Source organism: Astatotilapia calliptera, chromosome 23 (genome assembly GCF_900246225.1).
Source record: "Astatotilapia calliptera chromosome 23, fAstCal1.2, whole genome shotgun sequence".
NCBI classification, from domain to species: Eukaryota; Metazoa; Chordata; class Actinopteri; order Cichliformes; family Cichlidae; genus Astatotilapia; species Astatotilapia calliptera.
The window spans coordinates 4,802,939-4,822,170 of NC_039323.1; the positions used below are offsets into that span (position 1 = coordinate 4,802,939).

The 19,232-nt window shown below is 41.9% G+C and overlaps 1 protein-coding gene across 2 annotated transcripts in view; it reads right to left on the minus strand.

Annotated features, from left to right (window-relative positions):
* hcn2b (hyperpolarization activated cyclic nucleotide-gated potassium channel 2b) overlaps positions 1-17,572 on the minus strand; it is a 44,312-nt gene extending 26,740 nt beyond the window's left edge. For both annotated transcript variants that reach the window (XR_003271271.1, XM_026159549.1), the window contains exons 1-3: positions 16,388-17,572; positions 14,581-15,004; positions 10,140-10,301 (exon numbers count right to left, since the gene is read on the minus strand). Coding sequence is in view for 1 of the 2 variants with exons in the window: in XM_026159549.1 (XP_026015334.1) it covers positions 10,140-10,301; positions 14,581-15,004; positions 16,388-17,235 (1,434 nt within the window). In the remaining variant the exon portion in view is untranslated. The remainder of the gene's footprint in view (positions 1-10,139; positions 10,302-14,580; positions 15,005-16,387) is intronic.
* Between the last annotated feature and the right edge of the window lie 1,660 nt (positions 17,573-19,232).

Consider the following 19,232-nt stretch of genomic DNA (forward strand, 5'->3'; position numbering starts at 1 on the left):
AAATTTCAAAGGCACTTGGTCTCAAGGGATGGGGTTTACCAGAAACTCTTGTGCCCTTGTGTCACTCGGCCTGCTGATTTTGTTTAGGGAAATAAACAGAGCTGTATAATCTGATGCAAAATACTAAAAGCAGCAGTTCTAAGAACCATCACTATGTCAGCTTTGTTATTTCTACACAATACCACCTTCCAACTACAATACTTCCTTTACTTTAATTCGTAAACATTAATCATTAAGCACATTAAAATAACAAATATTATCTGCAAACCCTGAGAATATATGAAAGTGCAGAGTTTGAGACTAATTGACAAATTATGGAGGTAGTGTGTAGGCAGTCCATTGACAGTCTGTGAGCAGACTGGTCATCTTCCTGCAGTGACTGCCCCCAGTGTCAGATATATATGCTACAACTTGTCTGCTATGTTTTGTTCTGTTGGTCCATCAAAGTGAAATCAAGTGTTGGGAACAATAAAAAGTGTCCACTGCAGCGACTGTCTGTGCTGTAAATACAGATTTTTTAATTTCATCCTTAATGGTTTCTCCTTTTGCTCCCTTCCCTCTGCTCCCTTCTCAACCAATCAGCATTTGACTGCAACACAGCATCATCCGTTTCAAGGGATTTTGGAGGACTGCACAGGAGCTCGGTTGCAGTTGCTGAAAACCCCTCTCGTAAGCACTTCATAGGCAAATATCTCTGCAAATGGACACAACCAGGCTAGCATAAATTAAGCATAAGTCTCCCTGACTGCCACAGGTGGCGAACAGACGTGGAGTGGCCATCAGCATGTGGGCCACATTGCTGGTAAATAAGCAGCAGGAGCAGGGAGCCCCAAGGTGTTGAAATAAACACCCTCTTTCAGTCAGCTGCATGTATCTGCCTGTTTCCAGCTTATTCTCCTATAGTCAAATACATGTGTACATTAATATACAGTACACACTGTATTTCAACCGACAGAGCTTCACCGCAATATAAATATATTGCGTTAAGTCATCAAATGGAATTTACATGTGGCATGGCTACTGGTGCCAGACAGGCAATACCAGAAGTATTTCAGAAAGCGCTGATTTAGCGGTCTTTTCAATCATAACCAACAATAAGGTTTATACAGAATCATCTGAAAAAAATGAGTTATACAGTGAGCAGTGGGTCGCTGAACAAAAACCCTTATTTATGTCATAGGACAGAGGAGAATGGCCACATTACAGGAAGGTAAGTGTAACTTAAATTACCACTCATTATAAAAACATGTCAAACCTTGAAGCAGAGAGGCTAATGCAGCAGAAGACCGCACCAGGTGCCACTCGAGACTACAACTGACCCTGAGTTTGCTGTGACATTAGAATGGTATATGTAAACAACACAAGTGAAGGCCACATTGGCTAAAGATAGGAGAAGAAAGTGGAGGAACAGAAGAAGAAGAAGTATGGGGGTGGGGAAAAAAGTCGGGGATGAAGCAATCAGACATGCAGTGTCTCCGACTGCTGCATTTGTAACGACAGACAACACCTGAAAGACAAAACAGAGGGAGGTAAACAAAAAAATACACAGTTTTGCTGTGTGTAAACTGATGATGTTGAAATCTGCAGTTGTTTAAAAATGGCTCATCCACCTTCTGGAATGATCTCTCCAAAGCCCCGAACTCAACCCTAATGAAAACTTGTGGATTATCCTTAAAACCCGGATCAGTGCCAGGAAACCGACCAAAGAATGAACCCTGTCAATTCAGTCAAGAGGGGTGCTCAAATATCCAGCTAGATTTATGCCAGAACTTGTTGATGGCTACCAAAACTGTCTGACTTGTGCACCAGATTCATTGGTTTTTTTTAGTCATTAAAGATGAATGCTGTTCAATTATTCCATCCTGGAAAAAGAACACTTCAAAGAAATCGTTAAAAGCCCAAACATTACCCTGACATTCATGCCCATCATGAGTGGATGTAAACTCCTGATCACAAATCTATGAAAGTTAAACGTATGCCTGAGGTTTTGGCTCACAGGGTTTACTCGTACATATGCTGACACGTGACAATCCTCCTAGGTAACAGTGAAAACAGAAAATTAGGAGAAGCATCGTGGGTCCTCTAAACACACAGCAAACCTCATTCTGAGGCATACGATGCTTTAGAGATAAAGGTGGCATTTCGTGATGCGTGCTATTTTGCAGTCTTGAGAACAAAGAAAGTGAAAAATCATGGCATCCTCAGTGTTGAACTGTTCGCTCGCATGTGACTGCATGACCAAGAAAACCCTCTGAGACGAGAGCAACACACACACTGACCAGCTGCAAGCAGTTAGCATGTGTTCAAGTTTGTGATAACAAGTGATTAAAACTGACACAGTGCACAGCTGTCTGTTACTATTGAAAATTACAACCTTCATAATAACACAATAAACTAATTCTACAGAGATACCACCCTATGTGAGGGTGGGGAGTGAGATGGGTGGGACGAATTAAATTAGCGCTTGTGTTCATTTTATTCGCTATCAGTCTTCACTGAGCAACGCCGATGATCGCTAATTGTACATAATACATTTAGAGGAGAGCACAAAGGGAGTATGGGACATCTATGATGCACGATGGCGTAATTATAGAATAGTGGGTGTACGTGCATGCTGGCACACCCGGCTGGGTGTACGAGGTGTTTGGCTCACAGCATCTATTCAGCTGTATGAGTGCTGAACATCTCTTAAACACACTGCAGTCCCTCTCTCTGAAAGTCTACAAGTGACAGAGGGAGTTTGGTTTGGTTCAAAGAGCCTACATTTAAAACTTTAATATGTAAAGTTCCATGAAAGTGCTTGTTAGCAATGTAAAGATTCATTATTTAGAAGCAGTGGGTCCATGTTTGTATTTATTATTCAAATGCAAATGAGTCCAGAAAGTTGCAAGATGTTTTGGTGTCTGCTTGAATTACGTAACAGTATTAATTAAGAACGCTGACTGTAACAGCACAGCGTAATGTGTTTGATTAGAGTGTTCATGCATAAAGCTACTGTAGCTTCAGCGTGTCAGAGATAAATGATGGACTAACGAGGAAGACGCCAGATCAGATGAACGCTAAATCACAGGTTTTAATTTCTAATTCTATTTAATTTCTTTCCTTAATTAAACTACAAGCTTTTCATTCAGCATCAGGTGTGGGGCAAGTCACCTAAGGGTGAACCAAATGCAGTATTTTTTTATTTTCTGTTATTTGCTTCACTTACATGCTGTGATTTTACTTTAATATTCAGAGATTTTCCACGATTAAAGCCTGACGTTTCTGGGGGGAAATGCAGCTATTCCACAAAATTAAACTGGCGTCACCAATTTTGTTTTGTAAAAATGTAAAAAGCTGACGGACAAGCACAGCAAATATGATTCAGTATCTTTAATGTTTTTAAAATCCATATGAACATTCTTGAAATATTTCAGTGTAAACCAAACTGGTGGGACTGACATCCCCCAAAGCCATACTAGCCATCTACTAGTACGGCTACAATTTATAGGAATAGCCCATTAAAGGAACGCTTGTGATGTATGTGTCAATAATTCAGATTTTATGTTTCAGTCTGGTTTATTGAAGTCATACTCCTGTGTATTGTTTAATTGACTTTGTTGAATGTGAAATGAATGCCTGTAAATTATATGTCCAATTGAAATGATCTGTAAGAAGAATTTGCCTCTGTGGATCGAAGCTTCCTGCTCAATAAGCTCTTATTATTGGATTTTGGGTTTATTAGCCTTTATGTGGAATTTCTCCTTTGACAAATATGTGGAGGGAGAGATTCAGAATCATATTCACAATGAAAAACCCTCCACAAAGATAAAAATGATCCACTTACTTGCTGGCTATGCAAGCAATATTTAATCTCTTCTCTTTAGCTCTCTCTCTCTCTACACACACACACATATATATATATATATATATATCGTTAGCTTCATAGCATAAGTGCCTAAGTCATTGACTTAGTCAAATGACTTAGGCAATTATGCTATGAAGCTAACGATATATATATATATATATATATATATATATATATATATATATATATATATATATATATAAAAAACACCCAGCACGCCCCTGCGGGCGGTTTATCCTTCAAGCTCGGGTCCTCTACCAGAGGCCTGGGAGCTTGAGGGTCCTGCGCAGTATCTTAGCTGTTCCCAGGACTGCGCTCTTCTGGACAGAGATCTCCGATGTTATTCCCGGGATCTGCTGGAGCCACTCGCCTAGCTTGGGAGTCACCGCACCTAGTGCTCCGATTACCACGGGGACCACCGTTACCTTCACCCTCCACATCCTCTCGAGCTCTTCTCTGAGCCCTTGGTATTTCTCCAGCTTCTCGTGTTCCTTCTTCCTGATATTGCTGTCATTCGGAACCGCTACATCGATCACTACGGCCGTCTTCTTCTGTTTGTCTACCACCACTATGTCCGGTTGGTTAGCCACCACCATTTTGTCCGTCTGTATCTGGAAGTCCCACAGGATCTTAGCTCGGTCATTCTCCACCACCCTTGGGGGCATCTCCCATTTTGACCTCGGGACTTCCAGGTTATACTCGGCACAGATGTTCCTGTACACTATGCCGGCCACTTGGTTATGGCGTTCCATGTATGCCTTGCCTGCTAGCATCTTGCACCCTGCTGTTATGTGCTGGATTGTCTCTGGGGCATCTTTACACAGCCTGCACCTGGGGTCTTGCCTGGTGTGATAGACCCCAGCCTCTATGGATCTTGTGCTCAGAGCTTGTTCTTGTGCTGCCATGATTAGTGCCTCTGTGCTGTCTTTCAGTCCAGCTTTGTCCAGCCACTGGTAGGATTTCTGGATATCAGCCACCTCCTCTATCTGCCGGTGGTACATACCGTGCAGGGGCCTGTCCTTCCATGATGGTTCCTCGTCTCCCTCCTCTTTCTTGGGTTTCTGCTGCCTGAGGTATTCACTGAGCACTCGGTCAGTTGGGGCCATCTTCCCAATGTATTCTTGGATGTTCGTTGTCTCATCCTGGACTGTGGTGCTGACACTCACCAGTCCCCGGCCCCCTTCCTTCCGCTTAGCGTACAGCCTCAGGGTGCTGGACTTGGGGTGAAACCCTCCATGCATGGTAAGGAGCTTTCTTGTCTTTATGTCAGTGGCTTCTATCTCCTCCTTTGGCCAGCCTATTACCCCAGCAGGGTACCTGATCACGGGCAGGGCGTACGTGTTGATGGCCCGGATCTTGTGCTTACCATTCAGCTGACTCCTCAGGACTTGCCTGACCCTCTGCAGGTACTTGGTGGTTGCAGCTTTTCTAGCGGCCTCTTCATGGTTCCCATTCGCCTGCGGGATCCCCAAGTACTTGTAACTGTCCTCTATGTCTGCAATGTTGCCTATATATATAAAAAAAAAACACCCAGCACGCCCCTGCGGGCGGTTTATCCTTCAAGCTCGGGTCCTCTACCAGAGGCCTGGGAGCTTGAGGGTCCTGCGCAGTATCTTAGCTGTTCCCAGGACTGCGCTCTTCTGGACAGAGATCTCCGATGTTGTTCCCGGGATCTGCTGGAGCCACTCGCCTAGCTTGGGAGTCACCGCACCTAGTGCTCCGATTACCACGGGGACCACCGTTACCTTCACCCTCCACATCCTCTCGAGCTCTTCTCTGAGCCCTTGGTATTTCTCCAGCTTCTCGTGTTCCTTCTTCCTGATATTGCTGTCATTCGGAACCGCTACATCGATCACTACGGCCGTCTTCTTCTGTTTGTCTACCACCACTATGTCCGGTTGGTTAGACACCACCATTTTGTCCGTCTGTATCTGGAAGTCCCACAGGATCTTAGCTCGGTCATTCTCCACCACCCTTGGGGACATCTCCCATTTATATATATATATATATATATATATATATATATATATATATATATATACATAAAACTGATATAATGTTTGTATTGTATGTGGACGGGAGAAGATCACAGCTGCCATCTATGCGCATTCAGCAAAACTGAAAAACTTGCCATGCAAGTCTAAGTTTTCTGAGGTTACAAATTACAGGTGGACTACAGTGATTGATAGTACTTTAAGTTCGCACGGAGTCTTTGCTGAAAAGAAATAAGGGTTCAGTCAGACCATCGGGTCCTCTAACAAACCCCACCTGCGTGGGCTGTATCATTTGGAGGATCCGGTCTCTAAAGTGAGACGCAGCTGTAGTATTCACAACTGCTGTTTGTGTGCAGCCATGTGCATCCAGAGATTCTGTCTAGTTAATGATGCAAGCTGTGGCCATATGAGTCAAGCCCAAAAGCATCTATTCTGTTCTCGACCAAGTACAAGTTTCAAGTTCGGTTGTTTAAACACTGACAATAAAAAGGAGAGGAAGAATAATTCTGCAGGGCTTCGAGACATTTTTAAGAGACATTTGCTTTGCTGTTTTGTTTTTTAGCCTTGGTAGCAACACAAGTCTGTGGATGACAATGTGATTAGTCACTCTAACAAATGGGTTGGGCCACAGTTGTCTTCCCCACCCCACAAAAGGAACTACATTCTCAAACCTATGAGATTTCTTAGTTAACTCAGCTCTCAGTCTCTGACATGCATTGTACAATATGATGCTATAGAAGGCATATTCTACTTATTTATACTGATCTTAAAAACTGAGCTGAATTAAAGGAGCAATCAGTCTCATTTTGGTGTGCAATTTTCTTATATTCATCTCTCTTTTTGCAGATAGGTTTCAGAAAAATATAAGTATTCCAACAATTGCTCATCCTAAGCATATTTCAAAAGCTTTTCCTCCCACATTTAGATTTCTAACCAACTATGGGATACACTTCAGGTTACACTGAGGTTTGTATTTATGTATTTATTTTGAAGTTTGCCTTCATTATAAAGTAAAGCAGCAAAGAGCATTCACTGCTTTTTACTACACGGCTAAAAATGACAAGACAACTTTTCTTCATAAAATGGGGTTGGTTTCACCGGGGCAACTTGGCCCACAAAGACTGCAGCCCCAACCAGCCCATGAGGCTGTTTTTTCCTTTTCTATTTTTTTAGCTAGCTACAACATGACTTGACCTTGCAAGAATTTTTAATCCTCTTCAACAAAAATACATGTCTGTGGGCTGCAACAGTCACTCTGACTTAAAAATGCATTTAATTAGCTAAACTTTGTCAATTGGTTTCTTAAAGTCTCTCTGTTGTATTGCCTGCTGTAAATAGCACCACCCACTTTAACTTTTCTTAAAAATCTGTACCAAATTAGCACTGAGAGTGGCTGTCAGGTCATACACAGCAGTTATTATTCACACACATATGCAACATTTCCACACACAGACCTCACACAGTAACTGTCCATTATTTTTATATGCACTGACAGGCCTGTTTGCCGGTTCGGTCACTTCAGAATGAATGGAGGGCCTCGTTATCAACTTCCAAAGCATGAATGTTTCTTGAAGTGCATCTCTGTGTGCCTCAATACAGTGCAAATGCATAAATAGGTTCTCACAAATTGGTGTTCTGTTGCAGTTACAGCAGCTCTTCTGCTTCTCCAGTTATAAAGAAACGCAGTTCATTTTTGATGCAGAGAAAGAAGTCGAGAGGAAAAGAGCGTCTTTATTCTAATGCCATTGATATAACAGCCAATCAGGCCAAGGGAGATGGGACAAAACCACCTGTCATCTTTCACATAACAGAGAGTCACTTACATAACAGACCACGATCATCCGGTCTCTTGATCACTCTGCAGCAGGAGCCTGATTGTCGACTTACAATAAACACCACTGTCTGCTGCAAGAGTATCTTTTCCCTTATTGAGTGTTAAGAGGCAGAGATGAATACACTGCAGAAAAAAAACAGTCTGAAGGAGGATATTTTGACTATCACTTAGTTATACTGTACTATATATCACATGCACACAAATCTCAGCCAAACACAACACATCTATATAAAGGGACATGCATAAAAATGCACATAAGAATAGCTACTGAAGAAACGAGTCCCATGTTTTTCTCAGGAATGGCTTTCTTGCCCTATTTCCATAACCCTAAGTGCATGCATGACGCAGAGAGCAAAACAGGGTGGAGTCCAATAAATGTCCAGTGCAGGCAGGCAGCCTGTCAGCCCGAGGAGGCACGAGGATCATTTAACGCTGGATCTCTTACTCAAAGCAGCTCTGAAGAAGATGTGACCTTGATTACCCTGAAATGGCAGTGACAGGGCACACCAGGCAGCCACACCCACATGTGTGCTCGCTGGCATTATGGCAGCGAGCTTGGAAAAAGGCACAAGCCCTAAACAACACACGTCACTCTGGAAAACTGAATGTATAAGGAAGGAGATATCAGCGAAAGAAGAAGTGGGGCATGAAGGATAAAAGAGTCACTGAAAAAGCAACATATAAAGCAATTTTCCATACATACAAATCCATACATTCAAGAAAGAGAGATAGAGGAAATAGGATGGCCAGAGATGAAACTAGAAAGAAAGGGATGGAGTGACAGAGAAGTAACAACAATCTCCCCTAGGGTCAATTGGTGTGAGATCCATCTGTTCCTAGAGATCACACACACTCATAACAGAACACACCTATTCATGTAAACACCATAGCACCATAGTACACAGTGTATTTCAGGGAACTGAATGCCAAAAATCTCTGTGCCAAAATTAGAAGGTTTTCTTCCAGCATATCAAGCATTTCTCAGCTGCAGCAGAGTCAGCCAGTGCCTGACAAAAGCATAAAGAAGGAATTATCCGGTATGCTGAACTTCCTTAGGAGAAGGAGCAAAAGATGTAATGTTCCCCATAAAAAATGGTTTCAAGACAGTTACAGTTATGTGGAGAAATAAGCATCCGGCAGCCAACCAATGACGTCTTTTAGCTCTGTCAGATAATTCGATGGTTTCTAGGACTGTTGATATTGCTGTCAATTAATTAAGATTAAGACTATTTTTTCTGTTTTCTTCCTGTAGTCAGCCCCTGCAATGCAAACTGTCCTCTATAACTCAATCTATTTACACCCATTAGAGCAGATCTCTTCCTCCTGCGCTTGCATGCAATCTGCTTCACCAGTTTACTTACAGCTGCTCACAAACCAATCATCACCTCTCTGTTAACAACATTGCACGCACACTGTACAAATCGCAGAGTCACAGCCATTCATTAAGCTTATCATCTCAGCTGCCGTATCCAAAATATCCCTTGAGTACTTCATACAAAATATTTAAACCAATTCTAATGTTTCTCTCTTTTTTTGTGGGACAAACAGGATTGACACTGACACTAATGCTTCCTTGAAACCACCACAATTCTTTTTCTGTTTGCCAACAAACATACTGTATGTGTGAAAGTGAATATATGTGTGAAATACAGTTTTATGATAAAAGGTATTTGTATCCTCTGACTTGTCTGTGCCTCCGGCCACTGCCACTCACCACCTTCCAATCTGTTATCTCCAAAGCAGAATGACATGTGAGACTGGATAAAGGGATTAAGTTCAAAATGATAAAAACCCAAACAGTATTTTTTGGGTGTTTCTCCTCTTTATTTGTCCACACTTGTGATTAATCGTGCAATTTAAATAAAATAGAGACAAACAGAGGCTGTTCTTTAGTCAATGTTATACGGTTTTGTTTTATAGCTTAGACAATAAGTGCTTTCCAAAATGAACAAAACTTTAATGATTACTTTTCATTAATTATCCAGTTGGATTAGAAGATAGTGTGTTTCAATACTAGCTATCAATTTCTTTTTACATTTATGTATGCATTCATTTTATTAATTTATTTTTTCTCATGCATGCCAGCAGTAATTTTGGTGAAAACCTCTCCTAATGGTCTGTCTTCCAACAGACAGCTAGAAGCCACCTGCCACCCAGAAGGAGGACAGGACATTTGACAGGACAAAGAAAGAAGAGCACACCTAAATTACTGCATGAGCTTCTATATGAACTGAGTGACAGCAGCATGTTTTCTTTCATCCACCTCCTACTTGCCGTACACTGGCGTGTCTCCTGGGTTTGACTAGTGGGGGGTTAATTGAAGCTGAACGAAAGCTCCCAACTCCAGTCTGAATAAATAAGCTGTGTCACCACGCTAGTTGTGCAGTGAACACTTTTCCTGTGATTGTCTAACTTACGATCGCACTGAACACAAAAACATACACACAGAGCATTTTTTTCTTACCACCATCTTGTTGAGGGAGACCCAGCAGTCAGATGGAAAGTCCTGCAGCATGGGAACAAGAAACTGGAGACAGCCATCCCAGTGGCACAGCAGTAGCATCATACCAATCAGGTTGAATATTCGCACCACGGCACTGGCTAGGTCATAGGTCATGTGGAAGATCTGTCAGGAGGAGGAGAGATGGGACGTGAGGGTTACAGATTTGGAGAGGAGGCCAGAATGAAGCCAGAACTGATGTGTGAGCAGAATGAAAAGTTGGTGTTTATAGCGATTGAGCGAGAGTTGAAAACAATGGTAAACACTACTCTATCGGCTCTCACAAACAGCACATCCAGCATGTTATCATTCTGCTGATAGCACTGGCAACAGTGATGCTGTGGGGACTATATAAAATAGCTTTAACTTGTGCACAATTTGCACAGTTGCAAATCCTGATCCACTCTGTAGGACAATTATTATATTATATTTTTTTAAGAAAATAAATCATACTCTTGCAAATTTAGCAGATTCATTTTGGGCACGTGGTACAGCTTAACAAGCTGTAAAATTTCCAGAAATGAGGAAAACATAGTTTTCATATGTAGTTTTTTTGTTGACGCTGGCAAATTAATATTCACATTTAGCCATGTTTTAAATGCTAGTTATGTGCTAACCTCAAAGGTTTACCTGAACACAGTAATGTGAGAGCAGTGGGAGTGAATTATTATAGTAAAATATAACACTTCTGAAGCTGTGATGGAGAAGAGGTGACTGACCAAACTGCTCTCCATCACAGACAATCCTGCCCACTATGAGCAACACTTACTAGGCAGGTAGCAAAGCAACTTCTCTAACAAACTGATTGAGCTCTGCTGCCACAAGGAAGGATATAGGCAATCTTTCATACCACATGCTATCTATCACTCAATATATCTGTCTGGCAGGGAATCGTTCGCCAGATATTTGTATTGTTATTAATATTATTAACATTATATTTATAAATTTTCTGTTGATAAGTTGGTTGACAATGAAACATCTCTGTTATTAAACATCGCTCTCTCTCGCTCTCTCTCTCCCTCCATGGCATGCAGCCCAAAGTCTAGTTAAGCTGCCCATGTTCTTGCAATGGAGAGGTTGCTACAATATCCACAAACTGAAAGGAAGTTTGGAGAAAGTTTTTTGTGAGTTTCACACTCATACAGGAACCTTTCACACCAGAGGTTGTTATTCATCTCTTGCTAATATACAAATATCTATTAGGGCAGCTTTAGGTAACATGACGACCTGTGAGGAAGAACTTTAGGATTTGATATCTCAGTTTATTTATAGGTAACGTGTCTGTTAACAACTAAATTTATTGTTATATAAAATTTGAACAATTTAATGAACTATGATAACAGGTGGTATAATTTTGACCAGTTTTTTAGTAACTTATAAACAGCAAAAAACGTGCTTCGCATTCCCAGGCTGAGGTTCTCCATTATAACCAGGTGTGAGACCACAGGGCATGCAATGTGCATTCATGATAAAACCTCATTAGATGCTGATGAAGCTTTGATCAGCAGCCCAGGCCAGGCTCTCGCTGCTGTTTCTTAAGAAGCTCACCCCAGGTAAGAAGGCTAATTTGCGTGGAGCTGGTGATGTGGTCACAGCCTTGTAAACACCACTCACTATGGCTTGGCTGGCTATCTGCCAGGCCAAATTATCGTGGTTCGTGTGTGTTTTTGTGTGTGTTTGTGTATGGGTAGGTTTACAAGTATGTGGGGATTAGATCTTGAGAAATTCATCTTAAATGTGAACTAGGCCTTTGTGTGTGTTTGTGTGTGTATGTGTGTGTGCGTGTGATGACATGAAGGAGCCGCTTCTGTTTAGAATTTACAGTTTGGGAGCAGCAGGGTCAGGGCATGCTGTCACACATCTCTACACCTCAGAGGCCCTGCTGTCCTAAACATACAAGTCACATGAATATGGAAAACTGACACATGTTATACCCCAGTTGTTAATGTGCATGATCCTAGTTTAAATAGCTCTTGGACTTTTCATATGATTTGTGTTTGGATGGATAATGGCAATTGTATCAAAGTTTATTTAAATTCCTCCTAAATGTAATTTATAAAATGTGCAAAACAATTTCCTCAGAAATATGTAGCATTTCAGCTGTATGCTGCACATCACATTTTCCTTATCCAGTTCTAAAATGTCATCAGCACCTGGTTGTTTCACTCTTTTGATATATATTCATTTTTTCTCTTTACAGTAATTTAGTTTTGATCCCTTCCCCAGGCCTGCTTTGGGTCCATGTGTAATTAAATCAAAATCAACAAAAGAAACTACTTTCTTTGCACATTTTGTGTATATCCTGTATTGGCTAATGGCCTTGGGTCATTTATAAGACGCAGAAAGGGAAACATGCTGTGAGGCCCTGCCCTGTGATTAGAAAGCGTTCCCATTATGATTAATGAGCTAGGACTAATGTTCCCCCCAACACCAGAACAGCACCTGGCCATGTGTCACTGTCACACCACAATCTGGGTCAAAGCATAGTACTGTGACTACAAGTCACAGCCTGAAAAACACAGATAAACTATTTGCTGCTTCTTTCTGTCAGACTGCTAAAATGCTTTTAGAGTAAAACTAGTGCGTATGACGGATATGAACCTTTTTATCCTTCCATCCCTGACGCTTGTGCATTTGCTCTTGTCCATTCCCCATCATTGTCGAGCTCATGAAAAAGGCATCAACGCAAGCTTCCTGCTTCAGCAAATTGTTTTTCTCTGCTTCTGTATCACCAACATAGATGCATAAGCGATTTATTCTGAGATCATTCCACATAAATGGTTTTTTAGCACGACTGTTACCCAGTGCTCACCTCACCTCTGTACTGGCCTTCAATAGATCTATATGGTGAAATCATCACAATACTAAGACAAGCTTTTAGGAAACAGTGCTGCAGCGAGCGGACTTAAGCTGAGCTGAGCTGAGCTGGGCAGAAGAGGCAAACAGTTCCCCCCGTTTGGATCAGGCAGAGCAGAGCAGAGCTCAGCTGAACTAAGAGGATCAGGGCAGGGCCAAGTTGAAGCAAAGGAGCACTCGCGTGTGTGTGTTTCTGTGTGTGTGTGTACGCGTCTGTGTTTGAATGAGTAATTAGGGTTTTCGTCAAACCCAAATTACCACTGTGTAATCAGAAGAGCAGTGGTTATTTTCAGAGTGAGGGGACACTCATTTGATTGGAAGATGCTTGTTTAGGCCAAATAAGGAAGCACAAAGAAGCACACACACAGTCCAAGCTGTGGAATGCTGTGTTTATGTAAAATGGGGCCATATGATGGATGATAATGCACTTTTCTCTAGAACATTATTTCCTGATGCAATTAGAGATGCAAGGGGGTTTGCATTAGCAAGTCTTTCAGCATGTGGTTGCAGCTGTTTGATGCCTTAATTGGTTGAAATGCTGCAACAAAACATTTTTTACTATGTGGAAAGTTTTTTTCTTTCATACAGTTTTAAATGCATCAACAATGTGATGATCAAGTAAGATGACCTATAATCCACTCATCTTGGCTTGCTGCAGTAGAAAACTCTACACCTAATTTTTTGTGCCTTCTCCTGTGATACTAGAATGACTTATACTGACAGAACAAGCCACTGCACTGGAAACTGCTGCACAATTCTTAATTAGAGCCCAGTTAGATTAGTTTCTCATTATTAATGAGCACATTTGAAAGTGGAGGGGTAATAGTAAGCAGATCATCTGATCATAATTGACTAACTTCTGCATTACAGCAATAATCAATGCAGCTGTAGTGTCTGTCAGGTGTAGCAAACGTGATGCTAATGAGTTTTTTTTAGACATTAAAGCTATGCAGTAGTAGTAGTTCATTAAAAAACATACATAATTGTATGAAGAAGTTAAAAACTTAATATTTTCTTTTGATGCTTTTGGGAAAAAAGTCTTCCTCTGTAAGATTTCAGTAACAAAAAAAGACCTTATACCACAGGGGATGCATATGATGAGAAAATTATATGAAAAACAGACTGACCTACATTATGTTTGGACCAGTAGAAACCCAAGATGTGACACATCACATGCATCAAGTATTTAGTATTGATTAAGGGTTTATTTGAACAGTTTAAAAAGTAGGTAGGACCAAATGGTAGTCAGCATATGCTTGATCTATTTCAGGATCATGAGATAGTCCTTGTAAAAGTGGATTCCCTGTGAGCGACCCCTAGCCTTACAAAGTTTGAGAACCACGGAGTAAAAATCTAAAATAGAGATGTTCAGTGTGGAAGTTATGTGTTTCCTTTCAGTATTATCTGTTTATATAAAAGTGTTACATAAACTGTGCATTAGAACCCCATCTGGTCCCATATACTTACTTTATCCAGTATTTATCCAAGCTAAACTTCAATACTGAACAAAACTTTCCTGTTCGTATAGAAATGCTGTAACTCAGCATACCTCCTCCCACTGATGGATGTAACGGATGAGTCTAGACAGCCTCAGCAGACGCAGCAGACTGAGGATCTTCGTGAAGCGGACAATGCGGAGTGCCCGGGCAGTTTTGTACACCTCTGAGTCAATCCCCTTCTCCACGATGAGGAAGATATAATCCACAGGTATGGAGGAGACGAAGTCCACCACAAACCAGCTCTTCAGGTACTTCTTCTTGATCTTCTTGGGGTCGAGGATGATCTCGGTGTTGTCCTCGAACACGATACCAGTCCTAAAGTTGAGTACTAGGTCCATGAGGAAGAAGGTGTCAGAGACCACATTGAAGATGATCCAGGGTGTGGTGGTCTCATCTTTAAAGAAGGTGATGCCTACAGGGATGATGATCAGGTTGCCAACCATGAACATTAACATGGTGAAGTCCCAGTAGAACCTGTCAGGACGAAAGAGTAGAAGATGATTAAAGGCGCTTGTTTAATCCCAACACACGCAAACAAAGGGCAGTATAGGGCCATGTGTACAACTCTGAAATCTGATAGAGAAAAAGATGTAATAATAAAGTAATAAAGGAGAAAAATCTGATGCTATGCATATGAGAAGAGAAACCATGTCTAAAATCTGATGTCCAGACATTGACAGTGTTGCTACATGTTATGGATATCACATATCAGGAAAGAAGCTGATTCTGCTTGATTTATGATACGGGGTAAGCATATTTCCGGCCCTCTCTGTGTCATGAAGCAATGCACTCTCACAGGCTGAACACACTCAGAAAACTAACCCAATCCAAACTGATAAATCTTTCAAATTTTATGAAATGCCTGATAGTTCCTTCACTTTACCCCATTAACCACAACCATGCAAAGAAAAGACAACTAAAGCAAAAACAGCAGAATACCCTCCAAACAAGTCAAGTACAAACAACAACCAGAGCCCAAATCAATAAAGCAGCCTTCACGGCTGTGGTGTTGTGCACCATCACCTATTTCCAGTAGTTAGTTAATGTGACATTTATTGGTTTGAACAAACATTCACACAATAGCCAGTCACGCCACAGCATTAGGTGCTGAATTATGAGAACCTGTGTTTTAAAGATAATTCAGCTGGTGAACTGACCATGCGAGGCATCTATGAATATTCCTCTGTTTATTAAAGTAAGAAAATTGTGTAAGTATTTTTATATAACTTTACTCAACTTACCTATTATTAACTGGCAGATTAATTATGAACGATGTTTGTTAGTGTTGCAGGATAAGAGGAAGACACTGTGGCTACTTATATTAGAGGAACTAATGGAAGCGGCTGCTGAGTCATGACTTGAACTCTTGTTATGCGCATCCTGCTGTTGAGCTTTGTCCGTAAGTTAACACAATCAAGCCATGTATTGTTAATAAACAGCAGGCTTTACATATTTGATGGTACTCAAATAAGAAAGACAAGAAACCTGGTTTCCCCACATTTTATTAGAGGAGCTGTCCTCGGTGCTGAAACCAAGCACACTTTAAGACACATTTAGAGTCAACTTTGTGACACCTCTGGAATATGGAGCTTTTGTGTAAACACAAAATCTCCCATATGTCATCATTCGGTGCTTCAGGAATAGAGAAATAGCTCTGTTTATGATAGGGTACGGTTCAACTTTTTCCCCCAGATAACCATTGAATGTTTAAAAATAGCATACTTATGTTCATATTCCCACAATCTTCACATATAATGTTGTTTGACGTAAAGAATGGGCGCTGGGCAACATTCAAAAACACCCCTTTAGCTTCTTTACAGCAACACTTTCACTGACCTAACACAATTTGACCCATACCTGAAGTCGCTGTATGGGTGGATAATCCAATTACCCGCTGACTTTACGCGTTCTTGTTCTTTCTCCACTGCCTTCTGGCTGCCAAACATGCGCAGGGAGAATTTATTAACTCCAGGCTGAAGCATGGCACTAAACTGCCGCTGCATGTATGTCTGATTCCCCTTGGACTCTCCATCATCCGGCACTATCTGAGAGCCGTCCTCTGCTTTGCTGAACGTGACAGAACTTCTTGGCTGCTGAGCCAGTCCTTTACTACTCGGGGGGTTGGAGAAGGAAACTCTGGAGTCCTTTTTCTCCGTTGCTGCCGTCGTCTTGACCTCGGCCCCAGGCCCCTGTGTCAGGGACCCTGCTGAAGTGACAGAGCCGTCCATGCTCGCAGCCAGCTCCTTATCGTCTTCAGCTGCTACTACTCCATCTGCCTGCTTCTCCTGTCTTGAGATGAGAGAAGAAAGACTGCCTGAACTGGCCGGGTCTCTTCTACAGTCTCCGTTTTTATTGCATATCATACCGATGCCCCCCTCTCCTATCACGCCCGCCTCAGACACTGTGTCCCCTGCACTCCTGTGGTCTGACTCTGTGCCGCCAGCAGCATCCCTCTGGCACAACAGAGCAAATGCACAGCTGCCGCTGGGAGTAAAAGGTGTGGAGTCCTCGCCTCGCAAGAGGAAGAGCTCATTGTTGTTGGAGTTTTTTCGCACAGGAGAGACGGCTCCGCCTCCTGGCGAGAATTTCTTCATATTGGTCCCCCTGCTACTCCCATGATCCTCGCATCCAGCCGAGCTGGCTATTTGAAAGGGTCGAGCCTTCTGGAATTTGGGCTCCTCCTCGCTGTCCTCCGCCTCGTCCATTACAGGCAAACAGACACTTCCGTACCTTAAACCGGGCGAGACTGGGCGGCGGCAGAGGAAGGAGTGTGGACTTCAAAGCCTCCGTCTGCTTTCCATTCACATCACTTAACGGCGTACCGGTGGCGTTGCTATGGCTGCAACCTGGCTGTTGTTATTGTGTTTGTGTGTGGTAGAGAGAGGGAGAGAGATAACAGCTTTACCCTGGGGCTTCAACCACCTACAGGTAGCTTTCAGCCTACTGAAGAAAATGTGCGCACAGAAGAAAACAGTTTTGTCAGACCTGGACACAAAAAGTCAGTGAATGCGATTTTAAAAGTGAATTCTTACTAACGAATTAAATAACGCACAAATACATTTTTAGAATAACTCAAACTTGTGTGAATGGAAAACTATGATGATTTAAAAAAAAAAAAAAACTTTTAATATGCAGTGATGGCCTGAGCAGTTTTACATCAAAAGGAATCATCAGCGAGTATCCCATGCTGCCATGCTCAGTTGACCCAGTATCAGCTCAATTCTATCTAGACTTTCTCGGAGTCTGGCAGCAGCGTCTGCCTGTTGCTTTGGTTTCTGGCAGCCTTCCCAAGTTGTGGGGTTTTTAATGGTGAAATGACTCCACCTTGTGGATAAAGGCACAATCTAGGGCCAAGGCACCCACGAACAGTGTGAAGATTTAGAAAAAACCCCCATCATATTTGCTACTAGCTTATCTTTTTTGTACTAAATCCTAGTGTCCCAATTAAGAGACCGCACGCTCGAAGTACGCATTTTGAGACCTATTACATCACAGCGACGCGACAGCGGCTGTCCCAATCCGAAGTGTACTCCAAATGCGCCGTCGATTTCCCCAAATATCAAGCGTGGTCCGGTGCACGCTTCGTGGTCCCATATATCCCTCAACTCATAGCGCGGCGGTGGGTGTGGATAATTTTACCGCAAAATACGGCAGAAGGGAGCGGCCGAAGAGTGAACTGTCAAAAGTAAGTACTCAATATCATGTCACTTATTTATGTGCGAATGTTTAATAGTGAAAAACATTACTGTTGGCCACATGTCGGCAAAGTTATGTGACATTAGTGATGTTTGTACTTTCAGCGTTAACTTGGTTTTAAAGCCTTTACTTTGAAATATACGCCGTTCAATAGTCGGCCTTAATCTTACAGAGAATGTGATGATTCTATGGATAATTAAAGTCAGTCATATATCCACAAACACAACAAGCTGAAAGTCAGTGATGCTGCTCGGTTTGCAGTCCTGAATATCACAGCACAAGCAGGATTCACTGCACTGTTAATGTTAGCTATGTTATATTGCTGCCTCTGTTCACCGCGGTAAAGTGAGCCGTCATTTGTGAGCCGCGGTCAAGCCAGCCGCCTCCTATCCGCCGCATAAATTTCCTTGCGCTTTTACACCAGTCTTTACGGTAGCGCCTTTTCGCTTTATATCCTGATTGAAAGCCTAGACTCGCGCGCGCGCGCACAAATTACGATGGAACAGCCCAATACAGCCATCGTGACAGTCTGGTTGCATATTCAAAAATTCATTAAAAATCATTCTTAAAAGTTGATGCCAAGCTTTCAACACAATCCTCTTCTCGGACACCTACTTTACCTCTGGGGCAGGTTTTACCCAGATTTACTGTAATATTACTCAGAAATCACAGTAAACTCATATTCAGTGCAATACAGTCAAAACACTACAATTATGTTTATTTCAAAAATTCATTAAAAGTCATCCTGAGTAGTTGATGTCCAACTTTCAACACATCCCTCCTCTGGGACACCTACTGTACCTGTGTGCCAAGTTTCATCCAGATTTACTGTAGAATTCCTCAGAAATTAAAGGAAACTTATATTCAATTCAATACAGTCAATACAATAGAATTATGTCAATTTTCAAAAATTCATTAAAAATCATCCATAATAGTTGAGGTCCAACTTTCAACACTTTCTTACTCTGGGCGTACTACCGTACCTCTGGGCCAAGTTACATCTCAA